Consider the following 23,133-nt stretch of genomic DNA (forward strand, 5'->3'; position numbering starts at 1 on the left):
GTGAGAGTGAGCAGACTCCTTGCTGATCCCTGAACAGTCTAGGGTAAATAACTGCCTCTTGGAGTCACCTCCACTGTAACTCTAGAGCTTCATTGTTACGCTCCATATCACCTCACTGACCCCCGGCCCAATTATACAGCTGACCCGGGTTTGATGACATAACCTCTCCGGATCGGGGTGCGATCACCTCGTGGGGTACCCTTCTGCCTGTCAGCCCATGTCAGCTCACCATGCTAAGCAGACACTTCCCAGAGCTGCTCCCAATGGACAGAGCAATGAGGGGCTGCAGACGGACCATTTCTTCTGGTCGATTTCTCTTTTTTTGTTTCTCTCCCTCAGTTTCTGTTTTCAATCAAATAAGCAGTTGCAATAATATTTGTATTTTTAATTAATGTTCTAGGGTTAATTTTCTGTCCTTTTATTAAAGAAGGTTTTAGTCCATAGCCATACTTTGAAAGTCAGTGGGGTGCAAAACAACACTGGACCCTCTTTGACTCATTAGATGGAAAAAAAACAGACTTTTTAAAAATATATCTTCTTTGGTGTTGGACAGAAGAAAGGCACACATATGGGAGCCCATTTTCACCACATAAGAAAAAAGTGTCTTTGGTAAATCATAATTATGAGAAAAAGTTTAAAATGTTGTGATAAGTTGAGATATATTGTTGTCTCTACATTTGTTAATGTATTAATCTATATGTAGATATATTTTTTATTCATTGTCACTGTAATTAACACAATAATTATTGTTTAATTAGATCATATGTAAAGAGTTAGATAACGTTTTTTTTTAATGCTTTAAAAACGTATTAACCATAAATAGTTATCACTTAGGTCACGGAAAATGTCATTAGGTGCTTTAAACCAACATTTATTGGATATAGTATTGTGTACTTTAAAAAAACTATGGCTAACACTTTATAAGTGATACTATACAGTAATAGTGTGTGTGTGTTTAATGTATTTGTAAATCCTAATAATAACCAATTAATAGTTTCCTTTACTATGAGCTAATTAAACAATAATAGTTGTGTTCATTATAGTGACAATGAATGGAGAACTCACTTTTTGTATTTGTATATAGCCTATTAATGTATTAACAATGTAGAGACTACAATATATGAATTAAGTAAGTACTTTATCACTGTATACTTACTATAAAGTGTTACCAGAATATCTTATTTTGTGTCCCATAGAAGAAAGATTTTTTTTTCTTTGTGGAAAAAATTACAAAATTATGACAGAATTTCATTTTTAGATGAACTATCCCTTTAAAAGTCTGACCAATCAAGATTTCTAAAGTGACCTGTGGCTAAACTTATATTATTAACTGGATAATGCTCAGCCTGTCATGTATTAATATCATGAAGAAACAATGTTTTTCGTATTGTATTTTTGTCTTAAATTATGAAAATAATTATGAATGACTAATATTTTCTGTAGCATTTTTATAAAAAGAACAAACTCACACTTGTTTCTTAAAATAAGATTTTTAATATTACTTATTATCATAAAGATATATTTACACACTTTACAGAAATAGAAAATAAAAACACAAAGCTACGCATGAAAGGAAAAAAATAAAAATAAGTACTCCAAGAGCTAAAGCTTATCTTTTATAAATTAGAAACCAAAAGTTCAAATATGTACACAGTATTTCAACCATTTCTGATACACTTGTTTAATTCATTTATTTATTCATTTGTTTTTGCCCAGTTCAACATCAAAACAGAGACAGGGACTGTACATTTGGCCAGGTGAGTTTGATGAGCACACACCTCCAACGGGAATAAAGAGAAGGAATAATACCTTGCCATTACGCTGCTTTTCACATGGCCCACTAATACTGTTGAAATGCCAGGCCTGACTACAGATTTTGAGATTTGAAATGGATGAGTGTGCTGAACAAACAGGCCATGTGTATGGATGCATGTTTTGGATAGAGGTTAGAGCTCTTTATGGGTGTGAAATCTTGTTTGAAGTAACAGAATAATCAGATCATTCTTAGCATCCCAACCAGTTGGTGGACATTTGTGAATTGTTGGGATTGGATTTCAGTTACTTGATCTGGTCACCACATTTTACATGCACCGTGACAAGCTAATTGAAAACAAGTGGCCAAATGGGTATTTTCTCTTGTGAGAAAATATATGAAAGCAGAGCAGTTTGCCCTAATGAATGTCTTGGTAAAACCAATGTAATAAATCACAATGGTAAAGAGGAGTTTTGTATTGTTTTCGGGGCTTTTATCCTTCCTCTCTAAATGATTAAGATGCAAGGGAACTCATTTCACTTTCCACAGCTCTGTTTTCAACTTACAAATACCTTCTGGAAACCTTTCTCCCATGCAAAAGTACTATACTCAAACAAAAGACCTCTGAATGATCAAGTGGATACAAGTGCATAGGACTGATGATGAAGCCAAATTGGGCAGAAACACATGATAGAGTAGGAATGAGTTTCTCATGTGAGCTCTTTAAAGAAAAGAAAAATATATGTACAAAATGATTTGTGCTCTGTAAGTATAATGCGTGTGTTTGCCATTTCAGTATTGAGTCTGGATGTGCTTGTACTCTTGGTGCCGCAAGCTCCATTAACCTGATGTGCCGATGGAGACGATGGACCGAGTTTGGACTGCGGAGGAGGGTGAGAAAGCTTTTTTGTGTCCACGACATATTTTGCAGCAGACTACTTTTTCTACATTTTTTTTTTACGACCTTACACACAAAAATAAAATACAGCTTTCCACACTCTATCGAAAAGTAAGCTTTGGACAACCAGCTAGACAAGAATCAGTCAATTAAATTGTCACAAGACACTGGAAAACCATTACATGCCAAAAGACTTGTTTTCAGGATTTAATTTTCCAGCAGCATAATGGAATTGCAAAAGTGCAGCCTTGCATGTCCGTACAGAGAACTGTTGGAGGAAAGCCAAGTGATTGATAGGGGTCTCTGCTATAGCGAGCTTTGGATTTTGTCATATTTGTCTTTGGATGTTTGATGAAACGGATAACCATCACCATCAGTGGGAAAGGGGGTCGGTTGTCGTAAGTAGCAGTGACGGGCTAGTTTTTCAAGATTCAAGGCTGGAACTGAACTGAAACACTGCTTGATGGCCCTCCCTGGAGGGGCAGCTCAGCTCTGGTGAGGATGGTGAAGATACATTCATGAACAACAGTGTGGATACAGGCATTACTCTGCACCTCTAACAGACTCTTCAGACGGAGTGTACGGCAACTGAGCCGCCCAAACTTAGATCTTCTCTGCTTTCTAACCTACTGGTCCATGAAGCAGAGCTCTCGGGAGCACTATCGTTCTGAGAAAGCGTTAATGAAATCCACATCTCTGTCTGAGAGGGTATAAAATAATCATGGCGTGACTGGAATTATTAGTATTCACAGTGCCCTAAGATTCGTTAAATTTTTAATCGAGGTGAGCTCGGCTGGGTGTTTTACCGCTGCGTTTTTTAGGCACTCTCTTATGAAGATCTGATTTTGCCGCAAGGCTGTGTTTGCAGATATACGCGGCGGCTCTCTGTTTCCATATCCACAGACAAACGGTGAACAGGAAATCGGGGGAGGGACTCAAATGCTAATTTGCAATAACTTGCTGTGTTGTCTAATTAATGAGTGTAGCTAACCTGTGTCATAAAAGCCTCTAATCTCAGCCTCATAATTTGTGACTGACTGAAAGTTATGAAGGTTTGACGAAACCCAAGCCAAGGATTGCTCCTATTTATAGATTATTACATCATTAATCAGTCTAACGCTAAGGTAGTGTGGTCATTCTATGCCGATTTGTCTTGTGAGCTCTATCAGACTTGAAAGAGATTTTAGCGATTCCAATCTAAAACCGTTTAGCAATGGGGTTTAATAACCATCACAGCCGTCTGTGCTAAAGAGGCTCAAACTTAAAAGGCAACTGCTCCCACTGGGGAGGGAACAATAATGGCTTGTAAAAACTTAGTCTGAATATGTAGCTAAAGTGGTGGATACATAAGCATGAAGCTAAATGGTGCAGATACAAATAATGTGTGTTTCTTAAATAAATGCATGTAATATAGACCATACAGGCTTCTGTCACAGCACCCTGAGAAATGAAGTGAAATAAAACAAAAAATAACACCAAAAGAATGAGTACTAAACAAGAAATCATTTCCAGTATGATGTCAAATAAAGGCATAGAGTTCTGTCAGTCAAATAATCTGGTCAAGGGGACAATCAGGCTAAATCATCAGATCTGTAAGGAATTTTCTTTTTTTCTTTTTGGTCTAATGTCTTCAAACCATGCTACCATTACCTTTACATTGGATGTTCAAACAAATGGCAAAATGCATACATGTGGTTAGATGTTATGCTTCCCCCAAGATAAGAGGTAACATGTTTACTTTTCTTCTCCTGGCAGCACTGTGGAGTAGATTTGCTATTTGGCACTTCATTAAAAGGAGAGATGGTCTGCCGTATGAAGCAGATCACCCTGGCCAGTTAACAGTCATGTATCTCTGCTGTAAAGCAGCGTGTGTCATGGGGGAGGAGAAGAGGGCTCAGGACCAATGATCTCACGCTCATGGAAGTGGAGTGTGATTTTGATAATGAGACACTGAGGCTTTATCCTTAAGCTTCGGATGACTGACAACTGTTAGGCTCATTGGTAGGATGAAATGTAATGACCATTGGACAGCACAATGAGATTGAATCAAGCTGTTTTACATGGATATGCCAATGAATTATATTCATTTCATATTTTAGAGGTAATTATAAATGAATCAACATTGAATGCATTTACATGCACAATCTGCGTTCTGGAGGTGCATACTTATTGTGCACGCGTGCGTGTTAACATTTTGGCGCCAAAACTTGATTTAAACAGTTTATCTCATTTAAACATGGTTTCTTGAATTGACAGATTTCTAGAAAGTTCTTTTTTTTTAGCTGTTTTCATGTAAATGCACTCATTCTATTATTAAGCTAACTGTCCGTTTTTTGTTGTAGACAGATGATAAAAATTGTGCCAAATTTGAAAAACTAATGTTGCTGACTTGGCCATAATGGGCCTCAGCAGTTAGTTGTGCCTTACCGGTATTTTAGTTTCCCTACCACTTTCTTCCCTCATAAACACAGTTTATAAGCCAAGAGTTGCCAACAAGTAGCAATATGAAAAAGCGCTGTGGTCACCTTCACGCTGGAGAGAATGGGACTAGCACACCTCGGTGAAGAAATGCTTTTCGGACTATAACTGTTTGGACCAGGCTCCCCACTGCTCACACATCATGCAAAGTGTGGCCATGAAAGGGCTCTAGAAAGCAAATGAGAAAAAACCACAGGAGGAGAGAGACAGACAGAGAGAGACAGAATCTGATAGCTCGGGCTCAATACCCCCCCACCCCCGTTCCCGGCCCACAATTCTTCGTAGAGCTGAGGGTGAGTGGCTTGTCCTGGTTTTTTGTGGACAGAAGAAGAGTTGCTTGAAGAACCAGCAGGTGCTATGGACATCACTCTTCAGGCTGGGCTAGCAAAGGCCCCTTGTTGCAAGGCCCCCCAAGGCAAAGGAAGAGCATAGAAATCAGAACCAAGGGGGAGGGCACTCTAAGCTGTGCCTGTGGACAAAAGAAAAGAGACATTAAATAAGGTATAATGCAGGGGTTTTCTGTACTTTTACTAATTGCCACAGGTAGTGGGTCCCGAACATATGACACAGCCAAGGAAAGAACGGTTAGGGCAAGTCTTTAAATAACCTAAAGGTTACTCAAAAAACATCAAACTAGTTATTTCAGCATGCAGTATGGATCATCAAGAAAGACATGCATACAGGATTGGAATGGCATAAGGGTGAGTAAGTGATGACAGAATTTGTTTTTAGGTGAACTAACTACAAGATAAGTTGTTTTAGGAAAATGTGTGAAAACAGCTGCTTAACACATTGGGACGAACTCAGTAAAAAAAACAAGATGTCAGATGAGACGAGTGAAATGTTTCATTCTGTATTCAAAGGTATCAATAAAAACAGTTCAGTGCAAGTCAAATTGTTAGTTTATTCTATATTCATTTGTCCAACAGTATGTATTGTTAAGCTTATTGAAGGGATTGACATCATTTACTCACCCTTATGTCATTCCAAACCTGCATGCATTTCTTTCTTCTGCAAAACACAAAAGAAGATATTTTGAATATCTTCTTTTATGTTCCACAAAACAAAGATAGTCATTCAGGTTTGTAACGACATGAGGGTGAGTAAATTATGACAGAATTTTCATTTTTGGGTGGACCATTGCTTTAAGCTATATCATTCTTTAGCTTAACAAAATTCTTATCCCAAACTACTGAAACGAGTGGCAGAGTCAAGTCTGTCACGCATGACATTCCATGATGATTAGGATTCTGCCTTTATAAATTGATCAAATTCATGCATCTTGACTGTAACACTAATTTTGTTCCCCTATTTTTCTCTTTGAGCAAGGAATCTATGTAAATCAGTGAGGTCATCTTTTAGTGTTTGGTTCATGACTTCACAATGATTTCAGATAGTTGTATTTGTCAATGAGTTTTATTCTTCCAGCACAACATAGCCCATTGAGCGATATGAACCATCTTTTTACTTTGTGTTGCACCTGCATAGTTCTGTGTTTGAGTAATGTACAGTGATTCTTATCTGAACCATGTTTGTTTGTTTGTGACTCATCACGTTTGGGATGCTTTATAACATCATGATGATTGTCAGAAAATACCAACAACAGCGAGCTGCGTGCATTTTAAAAGAGAAACGTGTCATGCAGTTGTTTTCTAATCATCCATGTGCCCCTTGGTACTTAATGAGGCAGATTTTCAATGTCTAGCTCTCTGCAGTGCAATGTCTTTGTGCTAGGAAGTCTTTGAAGAGGAGGACTCTCAACATGTGTTGTTCTTATATGTTGTGGCATCTGGATCTTGTAACGGGTTATTCATTCTTGTGTTGCTTGTGTTCTATTACCACAACCTTCAGTTCTCATAATCTTCAGCTGAGCTTTTAACCTCCTTTTCCATTTACTTCCCAGAGCATTTACAATGAAGAAGCCCTGTCCAATGTGTTGTTTAGTTAGACCCCAGCAAGCAATAGCCGTCATTTCACCATCTAGGTTAACTATAGACCCGATATAGTCTGGCTATGAGTAACCCACTTCTAGCCAAAATAACATAGAATTTGGTTGTATGTCGTTTTTGCCGAAATAACTTGCGAGATGTATGATATTCCGTCATGTAAGCAAAGTCAACAGTGATAACAATGCGTTTGGTTTCATCTCTTTGACATGTTCTATGCATAGCCTAGACTATGGTTAGACGTCTATTAAATTTTCACTGACAACCCAGATTTTGCCTTGTTTTAACCAGACGTCAGGGCTGTGTTTGGACGGCTATTAGACGTCTTTTAAACGCAAAATTGCTTGCTGGGACTGATTGGTCTTAAAAGAATATTCAGGGTTTCAGGCAAGTTAAGCTCAATCAACAGCTCTTGTGGCATAATGTAGATTTACCATTTATTTTTAACTTTCCTCTTCTTAAAAAAAAAAACCAAAAAAAACTTCTGGATAGTGAGGGGAGCCAATCTGTAAATGCTAAAATATTCTCAATAGTACACCCTCAAGATAAACCAATATGAATGTTAAAAAGATTTTTGTGTGAAAAAGGAAATCAATTACTTATCATTTCCAGTTATATCCAATTTTATAACTTTGTTATTGGGAGAACATAGTGGCAAAAATTGTAAAAACTATTATAAAAATGACAAGAACAGCATTATAGCTAAAATAAAACACACGTTTTAAAAGATAAATTAATACAAGTGTTCTTATGAATGTAGTAGCTTGACATTTTTGCATTATAATTCTGCAGAAATTGGCTAATTATTTTGTGGTAATCAACAATTTCATGTCTGACATCCTTCTCATCTGCAAGCACGGTGGTGCTGCATAATGAAAAAAGAAAAAAAGCCTTTCAGGTGCCTCCACTGTGGCCTTATTCGGTGGTTCTCTGTCTGTTATCAGCCCTTGAGGAGAGTTAATTGCCCCGGTCAGTCTGTGCCCCGTTTTAGCCATAGGCTAGATGATGAAGTGTAAGGCTACATTTCTCACACTGCACGAAATGTGAGATGTTGTACACAAGCCAGATGCAGGTCAAACACTTTAGTGGGAGTCCCATCTGGGCCATGGACTGATTTACTGTACTATGTCATACAGTAATTTTCACAACATGTTCTCTTTAGATAAAATGTCTGTCAAGGAAATGAATATTAATGTAAACGTATTATATTGTGGATATAATGAACTGTGAGTGGATTAAGAGAAGAATTTTGGGGTTTGGTACCGCAGGATTGATTGGCACATTAGTCGCCTCAAATGAAATGGTTCACCAAAGCGGGCTCAAAGGAATGTGGGTGAGTGTGCTAAAAGACGTGAACTTTGAACCCTAGTACGGCATGAAGGGAGCTGAAGAAGGAGCCGAATGAAAGAGAAATCTTCGTCTTGTTTGGGGTTGAAGTGCTGTTTGTGGACTCTACATTGTGAGTCACTGAGCCGTTCCATTTAATGGAGTTACACAACTTCCTGCAGTTCCCCTCGTTCTGCTGCCAGTATTCTGTAGATCAAAACAAGTATCGACTGCCTAAATCACTCAAAGATTCTGTGCATTTTATTGGTCGGGATGGGAGTACATACATAGGCCTTGCTCTTTGTGTCATTTAGACATTTAGATTTTTTCCCTTAGATTGATGAAGCAAATGAATAGTAATTGTTTACCAAGTTGAACTTTTTTTTAATTTGCTATAGGAAGATTTGAGGGTTTGGGATTTATCACTTTTTATTGCCTTCATCTCTCAGCTTTTAAAGACGATTAACTGTGCCATAAAGAGCTGACTTGTCCTTCTCCATAGACTCTGGTCCTATATAAAGTTAATTTATGGCAAGACTCTGCAGGCTTGTATTGTGAACTCCTGTGGGGTCATTGTACCCTGTTTAGTCACCTTACTATGGAATATGTAAAAAAGCTGTGAATGAGTTCTTGAATATCTCTCTGCCATCCACAAAAAAAAATTTGAATCTTTTTTTATTAATAAAAACCACTCCGTGCTGAAATACTGACCCACAGTTTTTGCAGAAACTAAGCCTGTAAGTAATAAAACATAAGCGTGCTGATAACATCTGTCAGATACAGTTCTCTTTTATTTATTTACGTTGTAACTTGAATGTTTCCTTAATAAAGGCCACATTAAAATATAGGCTTTGGTGCTACATCACTGAAAATTTCTCTTTGTAAGAGGAGGCATTTTTTTTATTAAGCGTAAAAAAAAGATTTTGCCGGAGGAATTGTTTATCTAGACGTTAAGTTAAATATCCTTTTTATGTGGAAAAACTTGCTATAGCGGTTCAGACGAGATTCTGGAGTATTATCTTTGGATAGGGAATTTAATTGCCATTATTAGGATAACGGAAACATGTTGACTCAGATATAATGCAACATGTACATTGTATTATATTCCACTCTGTATGGGTTTTGTAGATCTGCTGGATAAGATTGGGACCACAGAAGCTGGCAGTCTAAAGTCCGGTAATCTCATAAAGACATGCAGTTTTTCTGTGCCAGCAGTAATCTATAATTCATGAAAGAAGTGAATGAGCGAGCAGGTTTCTGTCAATCACAGTCCCCATTTTTTGATGTTATTCTCCTGCATTTCCAACCTTCCTCAGTATGCACTCGATGATTGAAACAGGTGCTTCCCTCAAGGCCTATCCAGAACTGCTCCATTTAGAGATGAAAATTAGATTGTGTTTTTTTTCCCCCTCTTATTGGTTACTCATATTTTGTGTGCTTATTGTTCCTTTCAGGCTATGCATTGGTACAGTAATGTCAAACTGACCTTGCTCTAAAATGGCATGGGCCCCTTATGGGAGAGACGGGGTCGAGGGCGTCTCCTCCTCCAGCCAGAGGGTCTTTGGCTCCGGCCGGCTCGAGCGGTATTCTGCCGTAAAGGAGTCCTCATGCTGCCCACCTCCTCCAGCTCTTTGCTATGCTCGGTGGAGGCCATTGGACCTGCGGACAGAAAAGGTACATGTGAATTCTGAAACCCAACATAAAATGATAAAATGGACAATGCACTTGTCTATTTTCAAAGTATCTATCCTCCATTGGCAAACTACCAGAAAGTCCCTCAGCACTGTCACGGTCACTGTTTACATGCACATCATTGAACTTTTCACATTATGTATCTGTCTCAAGAACAATGGACAGACACTTGTCCTGAACACATATTTGTTTGTGCATCTATGTGCACTACGCTGCTCTCTTGTCAGTGTGCTCAGATGTTTCCAGTCATCTCTTAATAAGTGCGAGTAGATCCTTTAAACCTGTCTCATATCCACAGCTTGATCCACATCAGTGCGTCTCTAACCTCTAACCTCTTTAGAAAAATCAAACAAGTCCTTCGGGGAGAGCAAACATTCTGGGAGGTTTTGGGGAGACCTTGATCTGTGCAGCACTATCTGATGTCAGTGATCTCCCATTCAAGTCCTGAATTGGCTTTCTAAGGGTGTTTTGTTTGAGTTCATCATAGGTATTGGATGTCTTTCCATGGAAAGTTCCTAGTCTTCCTAATGACAGAAGCAAGAATCAATGAGTCCTGTCTTTTTTTCTTCTACATTATTGAAGGAGATGAATGGGAAAACACACTTTGCCAATCATCAGTTATGTTTCCCGTTTCAGGCCACTGCTCTCCAATCCTTCATTCCATAGTATACACATGCCATACTATCCTCTTTCCGCTGAAGCTCATGAAGATAATTCACCCCATTCTTCCAAATGCATCTCCCCTTTATGCATATGTCTTTCTGCCTTTTTTTGTCTATGTTTGTCTTTAACTCCAACGCATTCAAAAACCGCCGCCAGAAATGTCTTAAAAAAGGAATCTTTCAGTGAGTGCTCAACAAATGCCTATCCTACAGAGTAAACAGAGAATCCCATTAACCTTTCCCAGCAAGAACTTGAATGAGATTATTCTCGTTGGGTCAAGACATTCCTAACATCTCCCTGGGGAGTGACAGACTAAATAAGGAAGACAACAGGGAGCAGATTTTTATTTTTTTTATTTTTTGTAATATCATAGCACAAACAATTCTTGTAAATTAAACAAAAAGTCATATTCTTGTTTTAGAACATGGTAGCCGGTTTCTAGCTTTTTTTAGCTGGTCCAGGCTGATAGGCCAACTTCAAACAGCTGGTAGACTATCTTGGATGTAAAAAAAAACAGCTTGGAGAAGCTAGAAACCTGCTTGGACCAGGTAAACCAGCAAACATGTTACAAAACACATCTTTTAGCTTATTATGGCTTCTTCAGCAGGAAAACGCAAATTAATAACTAATAGCTATCTTCTCTTTAAAACAGTCACAAAGAGGATCAAGCAGCTAACAGCATACGATTTGAGTTGGTAATCATACAGCCTTGAAATGACTTAAATCTTTGACGGTTAGTACATGTAGTGACTGGACGACGTGAGCCCAAACACGTTGCCTGTAAGTCTGCTTATGAGTTAAATATCCTCAAACTATATTTTTAAATTCCTGACAGCTCAAATTACATTTACAAACTAATCGCTTTTAGCTGACACATTACACATTCACAGCGGACTAATTCGACGAACAGTGGACTAATTCATTTGCCCCACAGAAAGACTTCATTGCATACTTCAACATCTCATGGAAAAAGGAAACCACGCTACAACCCATCTATCCACCAGGCCTGCTAATCCGAGCATTAACCTCCGGTTATTTCTCCACAAATGAATGAAGCAAGTTTACACATTCTGTCTGCATTCAAGTCATTTTTTTTCTAATCTGAGGGATTTAACATTTAAAAAGTCTCCATGTGATCAGAAATTTCCCCCACCCGATTGGTCCTTTAAAACACTTGTGATCAGCTGTGAGAAACAGGTCAGAAGTGTTTTTGCTTTTTCAGTACCATAAACACTCAACCCAATATATTGTTCTCTACAGCGTGAGGAATAGTCTTGAAATGTCTCTGAGGGGGCAAAAACACAATGTTTTTCGGCCAGGCAGGCAGAAGTGCCTGTAATTACACCTGGCTGAGCTGAACGCAGCACATCACCGCAGCTCTACTATCAGCGTCTGTCATAAACCTCTCAGTAATGACACAATTTAGATGTTTCCTGCCATCACCATCTGACAGGCAGCGTTTGCTGCCCGCTTAGCTTTGAGGGGAGAAAATCGCTCAGAAAATTGTCATCCCAGGCCGCAAACAAGAAGAATGCTGCTAAAAAATAATCTCTGGCTGTGATAAGAACAGCATTTATGAATCAACTCAAGACATGCATTGGATTGATGAAGAGGGAGGTCTATTTTAAGCACTCAGAATCACTCCATTGTATGTTTTACGAATCTTGGCTTCTTAATCTGCATAGCTCCTTGTGTGACTATGTGGGTTGTATCTTTCTACGCTTCGTGGCGAATACAAAGTGACAGGAGCAATAACCGTGGATATACTATAATAGATGGCATATGCTGATGGGATCTTCCTCCAACTTGCTGCTTGTTTACCAGACCCACTCAGGGATGAAAACGCTCTAGCCCCCTTATTGCATTAGATCTGATGGCGCTGATAGTGGGCCTCCTTCTCACCAACATAATTTCTTCCAGGTTCACCACCTAATGACAAGTAAGTCAGGAAGTAATATTCCACTTGATGCTTCTCATGATACCAGCAGTCTTATCTGAAGACGGCAAACTCTTAAAGTGAAAGTTCTTCCAAAAATGAAAAATCCATAATCATTTACTCCTCCCCATGTCGTTTCAAATTTGTATCACTTAATTTGTGAGAAAGAAAGACCTGTCTCAGTTTATTTTTTTATTTTTTTTTGTGCACAGAAGGAAATTCACGCATTTGCTAAACTAACCATGCCATTTTAGCTTACTTCTACAAGTCTTTGATCTCTTTTATCTAGTGTTGTGAGTGCAATGCTATACCAGGTGAGCTACCGAGCAAGTTTACTGCATCAGGAGCTCGTTATGTGATGCGGATGTCAAAATGTACTAGTTTACAAATCATGCATTATGGTACATAATTATTCAATGAGCCACGCGGACATTTTTTTTTTATTAATTGATAATCTGCCCCTGTAATCATAATTTGTTTGAAAAGGAATAAAAGTGTTTGCCGTTTTACTGCCACTAGTGCTGGAAACTGCATGAATATGAATACTGTTATGCTGTTGAAGTTTTAGGCAGAGCCAATTTTTTACGAGCCTATGCTGAAATTTTCATTTTTCTTTTTTCGTTTAAAAAAGTGAGAATTCTGGCACACTAAAATGCTGAAGTCACCACAGCTTGCTCACACGGAGATGGTGGCTTTACAGGAAGTATTCAGATTGGTCAGATTCATCCGGGATAATGATAAATAGCCAGATCGTTGACATCTCATCCTCTAGTACCACACTCCTTAGGTTCATCCATTATGTTGACTTTTTAACACGACTGCCTCGCCGTGCCTCGCCTCCGCTGGACACCTTGTGTCTGATAGTGTGTCCCTGTAAATCCCAGGGCTGCCTCTTAGCCGAGAGAGTTATCCATCAACCAGCACTTTCCTGACAGCGAGAGAGAGGCCCAGGCCAAGCAACGTTTATAAAGGGCCGAGCTCAATCTGATGAATAGTTCACCGAATTTCTCTGACTGGCCTAAATTTACAATACACTCCCTGTGCAAACACACAACATGAAAAATAAAGAGCAGAGGCTTCCAATAGATATAAAGTTTAGGCTAGTCGGAAGACCTTTTAAACTCGGGGCACCAGATGGATCTAATCTTTTACTCACTACTCCAGGAAGTGAGAGATTAGATCTACTTACACGCAAAGCCGAACCAGGTGAGGAGAGGGCAACACTTATTTATGGCTGGTTGTACTACATGCATTATCTCTGCTTATACATTTGCCCTTCTAGCACCTCCACCACCTCCCATCTTAAATCAACTAAATTCAACGACCAATCAATGTGTTATATAATTGCTCTGTCTTTGCAAATCAAAACCGTCTTGCTTGGTTAGTTTGTTTGCACAACGTTATATAGCAGTATTGATTTGTTTGTCATTGCTTTCAGAATATTCTGCTTAACATACCCCATCTATTTATTGTGGAGACATGGATGCAGCGGTGTCTAGGTGTTTGTCTGACATCCAGCCTTTCACTGTCTCCACAGCTTGAGACTGCAGTCCTAACAGCTCTTGTAAGGGCGTCTCCACAAACATGCATAATGGATACCGGCAACGCAGCCACATCATAAGTCAAAGGTGACACAAAATGTTATTTAGGTTTGTGTATTTTCTTATCTTTTGTTTTTAATAGCAGCCTGAAGCTAATGGGGTTTTGTGTGTGGCTCTATCTAAAGAATTAGATCCTGTTTATACTGTACTTCAAATGTAAAAAGTTAACAGGCCTTTAAATAACATTGAGTGTGCTTACATGCATCTTACACTTAATAGACAGACAATGTGTAAGGTCATGTATGAACTGTGATTTATAGGGGTATTGCTAGATAAAGTGTGGTTTTAGAAGACATGCATACAGTGAAACGTAAATATTATTTATTTTTTAGGTTAATAGAATATTTAATTCATGGAAGTAATAAGTAGATTTTATTGTTATAAATCAGTGAAATATGATTTACAAAATATATTTAAAATAAAAATGTCTCTGTACAAACGTATTCATAATGATTTTAAGCTGTGTGTATGTAAATACATTTAGAGTACTTTAGATGTTTGTTAATATTTACAGAAATGGTCAAACATACAATAAAATATGTGCAAACATGACGTACAAATATCTATAAATACTAATGAGATCAGGCTGGTCCGGATTTTTTTTTCTGTTAGCACAATTATCCTCTCTGTTCAGTCTCTTGGTGGCTTACTCGATGCATGCACATCTTGTATGCATATTTGTCTGTTTCAGAGAAACCAGAGAAAAAAAACAAATTATTTAAAAATTTCTTCTGTTATCTGTTTTTATAATAAGATTATTTCTGATAGTTGTCATCATGTAAAGTTGTCATCATATAAACACATTAATTGATGCTCGGTTGCACAGTAATCATTTTAGCTCATGTATGAAATTATACACAGAAAGGTGCAGTGTTTATGCTGTATGTGAGGCCAAATAATGTCCAAAAGCATTTTGTGAATGACTGTTGGTACTTTGTTTTGCCTTGCATATGTGCGAGAAGAGGCGTGGAGTCCCATGGGGGTGTAACCATGGCTGATGGTGTGTGACGTCAGAGGCGTGATCCCCAGTGTCTCAGAGGACATTCATTCAATGAAATAAGAGAGAGAGAGCTCCACACTTAGCTGCTTTTTTTCTCCGCCACACACGCAGGCATGACAATTTGATGCCTCCTAAGACTATCCTTTAGCTAGTCACACTTGATCATGAGCATTATCCTTAGAATGAGACACTTTAATTAGCATGAAACCCCAGTATGAATCACTTGCCTAGCTCATAAATAAGACCCTGTTACACTAAATTTCCTAACAGTGTGCTATTATGTCCCTAAATATACTACTTCTGATATGGAAATGATGTTAAAGAAGCCAGTAAGACTCCCTGAGCGGCGTCTTAAATCAGCAGCCTGGCCTTTTGAAGCCTGGAGTCGCGGCTCTGCTTATCGCATGCCTACCAGTACTGCAGGGCCTTGGCATAAACTGGTACCAGTCTCTAACGTGCTCTCAAACCACGTTTCCATGGCAGCCGCTGTGAAAGGCACTCACTGAGGAGCAAGAGAATGACATTGTCAGCTAGAATGGATCAGGTTTCCCAGTTTACAAATTTCAGCACAGGTCCATTAATAGGTGGAGGTAGGCAGTAAGATTGCTTAACCCTTTCCCAGGCCAGTCGTTGTATTTCATCACAGCGGGGGCTGTTTGATATTCAGCATTGTGCTGCTGTGATAGCATGCGGCTTGCAGGAGAAAATGAAGGCGTGCATTGTGTTCTGCAACTCCGCAGAGGAACAAAATCGCATGGAAAGTTCACAGACTTTCCCACACCTCCACTTTGAGCTCCATTACTGAAAATACGAGCAGCGCTCTGATAAAAGTGGCTGAAGCTTCTTGTCACTGCTCTTTTCTCTGATCGTTTCTGACACCCTCAGATGGTGTGCAGCCTTGCAAGCAAACTACACATGACCCAAATTAGCACTAAGCTATAATAATGTGGTTAGAAATGGCCCGGTTCCGATGATCAGAGAGCTGCAGGTTCAAAGCGCTACGGCTGCTGCCTTGACTGCTAATGATGTGTTGAGAGAAAGAGAAAAGACGGGAAAAAAGGGGAGAAGGCTGATTAAGAGACTTGCTCAAGCTCTTGCACCAGCACTTCAGACTGGTAGGGGTGAATCACTGGGTAGAGGTTACTGTAGGTTGGACATTTAAGTACAAGAAAATCAAGAGAGCCGATCATGCAAAGCATCTTAAGTCCAATTTCTTCTGAATTGGCTTCCAGGGTAAAACAGCATGCGGTCTCAAAGAGGATTTACCTCCGAGGAGGGCAGCAAGGGCGATCGAGACCCGAATATTCTCGTCAGCAGTGATGGGCTCAAACTCAGCATGTTGGTAGTCGTCAAGAAAGTGCTAGCTCTTTAGCTACGGGATGCTCCGGCAGTCTATTTCCAAGGGCTCTCTAATAGCTAATGAACCACATCCACCTCTTACTACTGTGCTGTCAGCTGTGAGCCCGCATGCATACTGTCTTTAAAGTGGACGTGTGATGGTATAGCTTCAATTCTCCTGCTTTGGGCCCAGTGCCTAGCTACTGAAAGGAGTGTCAACCGGTGCATGCTGGGATATTTCCAGCTGAGATCACACTAAACAATCAGTCATGAAAAGACACATATGTGTCATATGGATGAGAATGGACTGATGAAGCATGATTAACAGCTCAGATGTGAATGGCTGCTTGTGTTGTGGGATGGAGAGTTTCTGTTTAAGAAAATTTTCCCTGGTTCTCACAGTAACGTTGTGAGTCAAGTTACAGGCCATATTTAATTACGGACAGTTCATTTACCTTTTTTTGTTTATGTATGTTGGTATATTAACCACAGTGTTTAACCAGAATAAGATTAAATGTAAAGCTTCACAATCTTTGAGTAAACTCTCTGTCTGAATTGTATATGTATTTACAGAATCCGGTTCCAATTGCATGCTAGTTTAACAAACAAGACTTATTCATTCAACGTGATATTTTTCTCTACTATGCTTTTTGTTTGCTTTGGGATATAAGACATGATATATACTATCCTGCATATGCGTCACTTGTTCTATACTGAAAGACGGGAATTTATACAGCATACGATTCGCTTTGACACATAATATCTTTCAGTTTTGAATTGTTCCTTCTGGACATTTTAAAAACTATTTCCAATCAGCTGCTGTGTCTTTACAGCAAATTGGATGACATTCAATATACTTATCAGAATTGGTTTTAGCTTCATAAGCAATAAATGTACACTTAATTTACATTTAATGTGCATTGCCCTCTATCAAAGAGATCAGAGAATACACTGAGGCTTAAGTTTTTATTGGTGGTATAAGATTTAGTGCAATAAAATTGAAGGCATAACACATATCTTGTACCTTGAGGCTTGGAATTATGGGTAGTCCCAGTGGGGGAATCAGTAAAGTGTTCCAAAAACTCTTGAACACTTCTCATAAACAATCCAGTCAGTTTCTCACATCCATACTGCTTGGAGCAATAAGAGCCTCGGCTCTGGGTTTCTGAACAGATTTAGTGAAGTACCCACAGCAGAAGCCTTAAATCAGGCTAATGGTTTGATGTGATATACTTCTGAAATAATCTGGGAAAGCTCACAATAGAAGTACAAACAACAATGTGCTATTTTTCTGCCTGTTAACTGCGAACAAAACCGGGCCTGTGTGCTGCAAATGTGTTTTTCATTCCTCTCTCTTCAAATTGAGCATGAAAATAATTAAAGCACATTTATTCCTCGACTTGAAATATTTATACAGCATTTTGCCTTGCTGTTCATAAAAATGTCCTCTCTGATCGTATCTGATCAGCAACCACAATAAATGTAATGCTTAATATTTGAAAAGGGAGCTATAAATCAGGTTAATATCGGGCCCCAGTGGACACAACTAGGCGTTCGATATATCTGGCTTTAATTAAGAAGTTGGGGAGAGAGAGGGAGATTTTGGGGGTGTTGAGGGGATATGTTTTCTGATGTTTAGAAGAAGGGGCCTAGCTAATGGTTTGTCATCTTGCTTGTGGGTACAGGAGGTATGTAGCTAGCCAGATGCAGAAGTGTGATTCTGAGAGAGAGCAGTGAGCAAGCATCCATTTGAAACAATTTTGGCACAGGGCCCTTTTATATTCCCCGCATTTGTCCACCTGCAAATTCGGGAAGACCACCAGCTGTGAAGTTTTAAAGACCTTTTAATATTTTAGCGGCTGTGTTCCTCACCACATCAGAAGCCTGTATAATCGCTTTTTTCTTTTCTTTCTCCTCCTTCAGGATTTCTCCTCTGCATCTGTTTAAGTCTGATGGTGGAGGTGAACTGATGTATTCAGAGTCCTCTGAATTGCATTATGCTTGCCTGTAGCAATCATACATGTCAAGACATCCATCGTACTGCAACTAGGGAGCTTTTCTCAAAGGTTACCCTATGTCTTTACCACATGAGTTATAATAGAGCTCAGAAAATTTACTGTTGTTTTATAAAGGGCACTGTTTCATTGGTTCTGCTCTGCCGGAAAAATAACCGCTTCCACAGCTCCGAGCAGATATTTATGAAGTATTTATAATATGGTGCAACAAGTTGGCAGAGACTGCAAATGACCCTTTGCTTGATCTGTTTAAATGGACATTATATATGTAAAAAAAAAAATGTCTGTATACATTAATATAAAGTAGTAATTGTTCAGGGAATAGATCACCATCATGCCATTCCAAACTTGTTTGATTTTCTTTCTTTCATGAAACAGTTAATTCAAGGTAAACATTTTATCAGTTCCTGCATTCCCTGGGATTCAAACCCATGACATTGGCATTGCTAGCACCATACTCAACTGTTTGAGCTACATGAAGTGTTCACTGCTCTTTTCCCTTTGCTCTAAGCTCCAAAAACAAAAGGCACTATAGAGATTTTTTTTTTAAAAAGGTCCGTATGACTTGTAAATGATAGAAGTCTACTAATGCCGTATGAAATTAACTTAAATGTAATAAATTTGATATTCACTGATAATCTTCTTCACCACAGCCCATTCATGTTTGTACATATGTAAACATGGGGCATTTGCACATATTGAACATATGCACATATTGCAATAGCACAAAAGAATTTGTGTGAATGACATAACATTAGTCTTTTTTCAGAGTGAATATATAAAGATCTCAGAACACTTGAAATTCAGCGTACAAGTCATATGGATTACTTTTATGATAATTTTGTGGAGTTTTGTGTTCATTTGTGTAGTTTGACAGCATTGTCTGTTTCATTGCATGGGGGAAAACACTACCTAACATTTTCATTTGTTGTCAGAATCGGAAGAAAATCACATGAGAATGACAGGAGGAGGAGTAAATGATGTTATTATTTTATATTTTCAAACTGGTACATCACATTGAACTCTTCTTTATAGTTTATTTGCATATCTCTGACAAATCACACTGCAGTCCTTACAGTGAGGCCATAGAGGATATCCAGGTTACTCATAAAATAGATCTGTGTCACTGACCCTCTGTATGTGTGTGAGCATGTGCACGTATGTGTTTGCATATGCATGCTTGTGAAAGAGATAGGGACTCTGCCAAAAATCCATCATGCCTCAAAGCACCGCTGAATGATTCTTCATAATCCTGTGATGACGTTTCTGTAGTGCTCATCTCCTTCGTGCTGCTTTGACACTATTATCATGTTATCGCTGGACATCTGGAAAAGTTTGCCTGTCCATGACCACTATAATCAAGTGTGTAACTGCAAACACCTCCTTCACGTTAAGTGAACTCATGGAATTATGATTTAATGTTTCCTGCATGCTTTTAGCACATGGCCACTAGTGTTATTTTACAAAATATCCTGCTATTTCCCCTCGTTTCTTCTAAAAAGAAACATTGTGTGGCTGAGGACTTCCTTATGAGCTTTATATTTGTTTTGCAGGGGTCTCACGCTGATCCAGGACAAGCCCATGCACGATCTCCAATGCTACTTCAAAGTTTAATACCGAATAATAGCGTTGTTGTCAGCTCGCATCAAATCGCCCTTTTCCAAAGAGCTGATTTCAAAAAGATAATGCCCGAGATCTGATCTCCACACCATCACCTGGGCTGAAGAGGACAAACCAAGCAGCTAAAATTACACCATCTCAGGTCTTCTGTGCGTGTATGTGTGTGCGCGTTTGCTCTCGAGACTGTATTTTTGAAAGGATTTATCCCGCGCTTCCGTGACTTTGAAAGATGAGGCGTCGATACCGGACTCGGACTGACAACCCAGAGTGGCTGAACTGTTTCCACAATATGAAGTGTTTACATACCAGACTTGAGAGTTGAAGACAGATTGCTTTCAGGATGAATTATGAGTGGCTCAATGTGCTCAAGATTTGCCCATTCTTGAGGGGAAGCCCATTACAAGAAGAGCAGATTGAGGTATGCGCAAACGAGATTAGCAGGGCCGCAGCCGTTCTGCTGGGTGACGCTCAATGCCTGCGGATGGCGAAGCCGCTGTCGCCTGTTGCACCATGACTTCTCTGCGTCCCCACCCTCTTTCAACCTCAGAGTAAGCAGTGCGCAGATCATCCCCATTGTACAGTTGAGACGGATGGCAATTTCCAGCAAACTCCCAGTGTACTGGAAAAGCGTTTGTCTGAAGATGAAAGGCTTCACACCCGCTGCCTACACACCGAGTCGCTTCCAACACCTTCCCGCGACAGCGCGCAGCTCCGGCTACCCGCGGCTCCCTCACCCCCCATCTCATGATGGAGATAATACTATACTAATAGCGCAAACAAGGCAGTCTGACCTGGATCACACATTAGTAGCCTGTCCTTCTGAGGATCAGGCTCAGGCTCAGGCTCAACACACATGCAGGGAGAGTGAAAAACGACACTGAGCGTAATTCAAGGTAACTGCTTCCCATTTACTCGTGCAGAGACCAAAATAGCAGCATCTCTGTAACAAACGTGTGTGGAAACGCAGGGCGTTAGGGGCCGTTTGATACGGCAAGTAGCTACTACCCATCACCCTTCAATATCCACACACTCTCAAACACACATGCTTCCCAGCAGTTGGACTTTAGAGAGATGTGAGCGTTTACACAAGGGCCACAGTTGTTTTTTAACACAACCCTGTTACCTGCATCACATCTGCAGGGTGGCCACCAGTCACCTGACTCGAGCTCACAGCTTTAAGACTTGCATGTCATCTTTGATAAAAGGTTTTATTGTGGAGGTAGATGAAAAATAACATGGTGTTTTTGCAAGAATTACATAACAGCACAATGGCAGATTGATTTTGGAATAAATCATATGGAGGTTAAGCACAATAACTCTGATCTATGTAGCTTCAGCCCAGAGAGACTGAGAATCCATCTATGATGTGGCACAGCCCAAAAGACATGGATCAAATCCACCTTTAAACATCTACAGGAACCGTAAGTGCCAAGAGCATATCAGCGTTTTCCTTGTGAAATCCAAATTAAACAACCATCTGCTGTTTTTAACACATCATTACATTCACCACGATACCGTATAGAAAAACACCTTACATTTACGACATCCAGGAGTACATAATCCTAGAAAGCCAAGCGTTACATGACACCAGGAAGAATCATCAACATCATCATCATCATCATCGCTGTTATTTTCCTACATATGTCATGGTAAAGTCAGCAAGTAATCCACCAATGGCACAATTAACTTCATTAAATGGGCACAATAACAAGCCAAACCTCTGCAGTGCAGTACAGCGCGCAGCCAGGTGCCGTTTTCCTCCTCTCCCCAGCCCCAGAAGGCTAACCATGTTGGGTAACTGATCAACTACAGCTGCCCATTCCCGTTCCCAAGGCTAACAGCAGAGAGAAAAAGATAAACATGAGGAGGCAACAGCCGTCACACTCCGTACTTACCAGCACTGGCTGAACACAGCAGAGAAACCACCAGCACAATCACCAGCGTCAAGATCTTCACATTCATTTCTGCTCTCCCCTCCGTTTCCCTGCCAGTCGCTAGCTGATATACTGTAGTGGTGTGTGTGTGTGGATGGGAGGGAGAGGAGAGTGGGTGAGCGAGAGTGAGAGAGAAAAGGAGAGAGACTGTTTGCTCTTCGGTGTGCGCGTGTGTCTGTGTGTGTGCGCGGCTGCGTGCGTGTGTGCCTGTGAATGTGCTTGTATATCTGTGTGCAAGTGTGTGACAGTGCCGCTGAGATTAAGGGCAGGTTTCTGTCTGAGTTATCCTGCCGTAATGTGCAAATTTCCCTTTTGTGAATTGGAAGTCCAGTAGAACGAGTGCAAAAAGAGTCGGTTTGTATCAGGGCGGTTTGCCTTGAATTAGGAGCCCAAGTCCCTCGTGTTGCTTATGTATCCCTGACTCTGGGGGTCACGGAAAAGGGGGCTTCCTCCCCCGATGGTATTAACCCTCCCACTGAGAGTGAGAGAGGAAGAGTGTAGCTCTATGATATTAGTCAAACAGATACCCTTCTCAGAATTGTTTAAGTTGTGCGTGTCCGGAAACAACATCACATGAAGTAAAGATGGTTTTCTTCTCTCAAACATTTCCTCATATATAGGTAGATGAGTTGAACAGACCAACACAGTTCACTTCCATATCCTTGGTGGCGCTTTTCTTTTTGTCCATTTTGTGTGTGCCAGAGACAGACTTATCAGGTCCTCTGTTGTTTTGTTTGATTTGCTGATTCTGAGTCATTTGTTTTGCTCTGTGTATAGATTTCCATTCTCTGCAAGAACAAAGGGTTTGATGAAAATCTGAGCGGAGGTACATTTGGTACTGCATGAATTTTCTGTCGTCCAATAAACAGGGAGGGTTTCAATTCTCATGCTGAATGGTGAGTGATATGAAAAAGCCTTAAAGCAGAAAAACGT

General features: G+C 39.8%; 1 protein-coding gene across 1 annotated transcript; it reads right to left on the reverse strand.

The window, feature by feature from the left end:
* Positions 1-1,474: 1,474 nt before the first annotated feature.
* Positions 1,475-22,567, reverse strand: apln (apelin). Its single transcript, XM_077248053.1, has 3 exons — positions 22,162-22,567; positions 9,888-10,060; positions 1,475-5,598 (listed from the first exon to the last, which is right to left on the reverse strand). Exons 1-2 carry the CDS (start codon positions 22,226-22,228, stop codon positions 9,894-9,896), a joined length of 234 nt encoding a protein of 77 aa, XP_077104168.1. The 5' UTR covers positions 22,229-22,567; the 3' UTR covers positions 1,475-5,598; positions 9,888-9,893.
* Positions 22,568-23,133: the final 566 nt, after the last annotated feature.

This window comes from Siphateles boraxobius, unplaced genomic scaffold (genome assembly GCF_051911475.1).
Source record: "Siphateles boraxobius isolate OS27281-9 unplaced genomic scaffold, OSU_SipBor_1 3, whole genome shotgun sequence".
Lineage (NCBI taxonomy): Eukaryota > Metazoa > Chordata > Actinopteri > Cypriniformes > Leuciscidae > Siphateles > Siphateles boraxobius.

What these genes read in the sequence shown, in the direction of transcription:
- apln (XM_077248053.1), bottom strand. Translation starts at nt 22,228, where the DNA reads ATGAATGTGAAGATCTTGACGCTGGTGATTGTGCTGGTGGTTTCTCTG. An exon ending in GCTGTGTTCAGCCAGTGCTG is followed by an intron (nt 10,061 to 22,161) that starts GTAAGTACGGAG and finishes TTCTGTCCGCAG; the next exon opens with GTCCAATGGCCTCCACCGAG.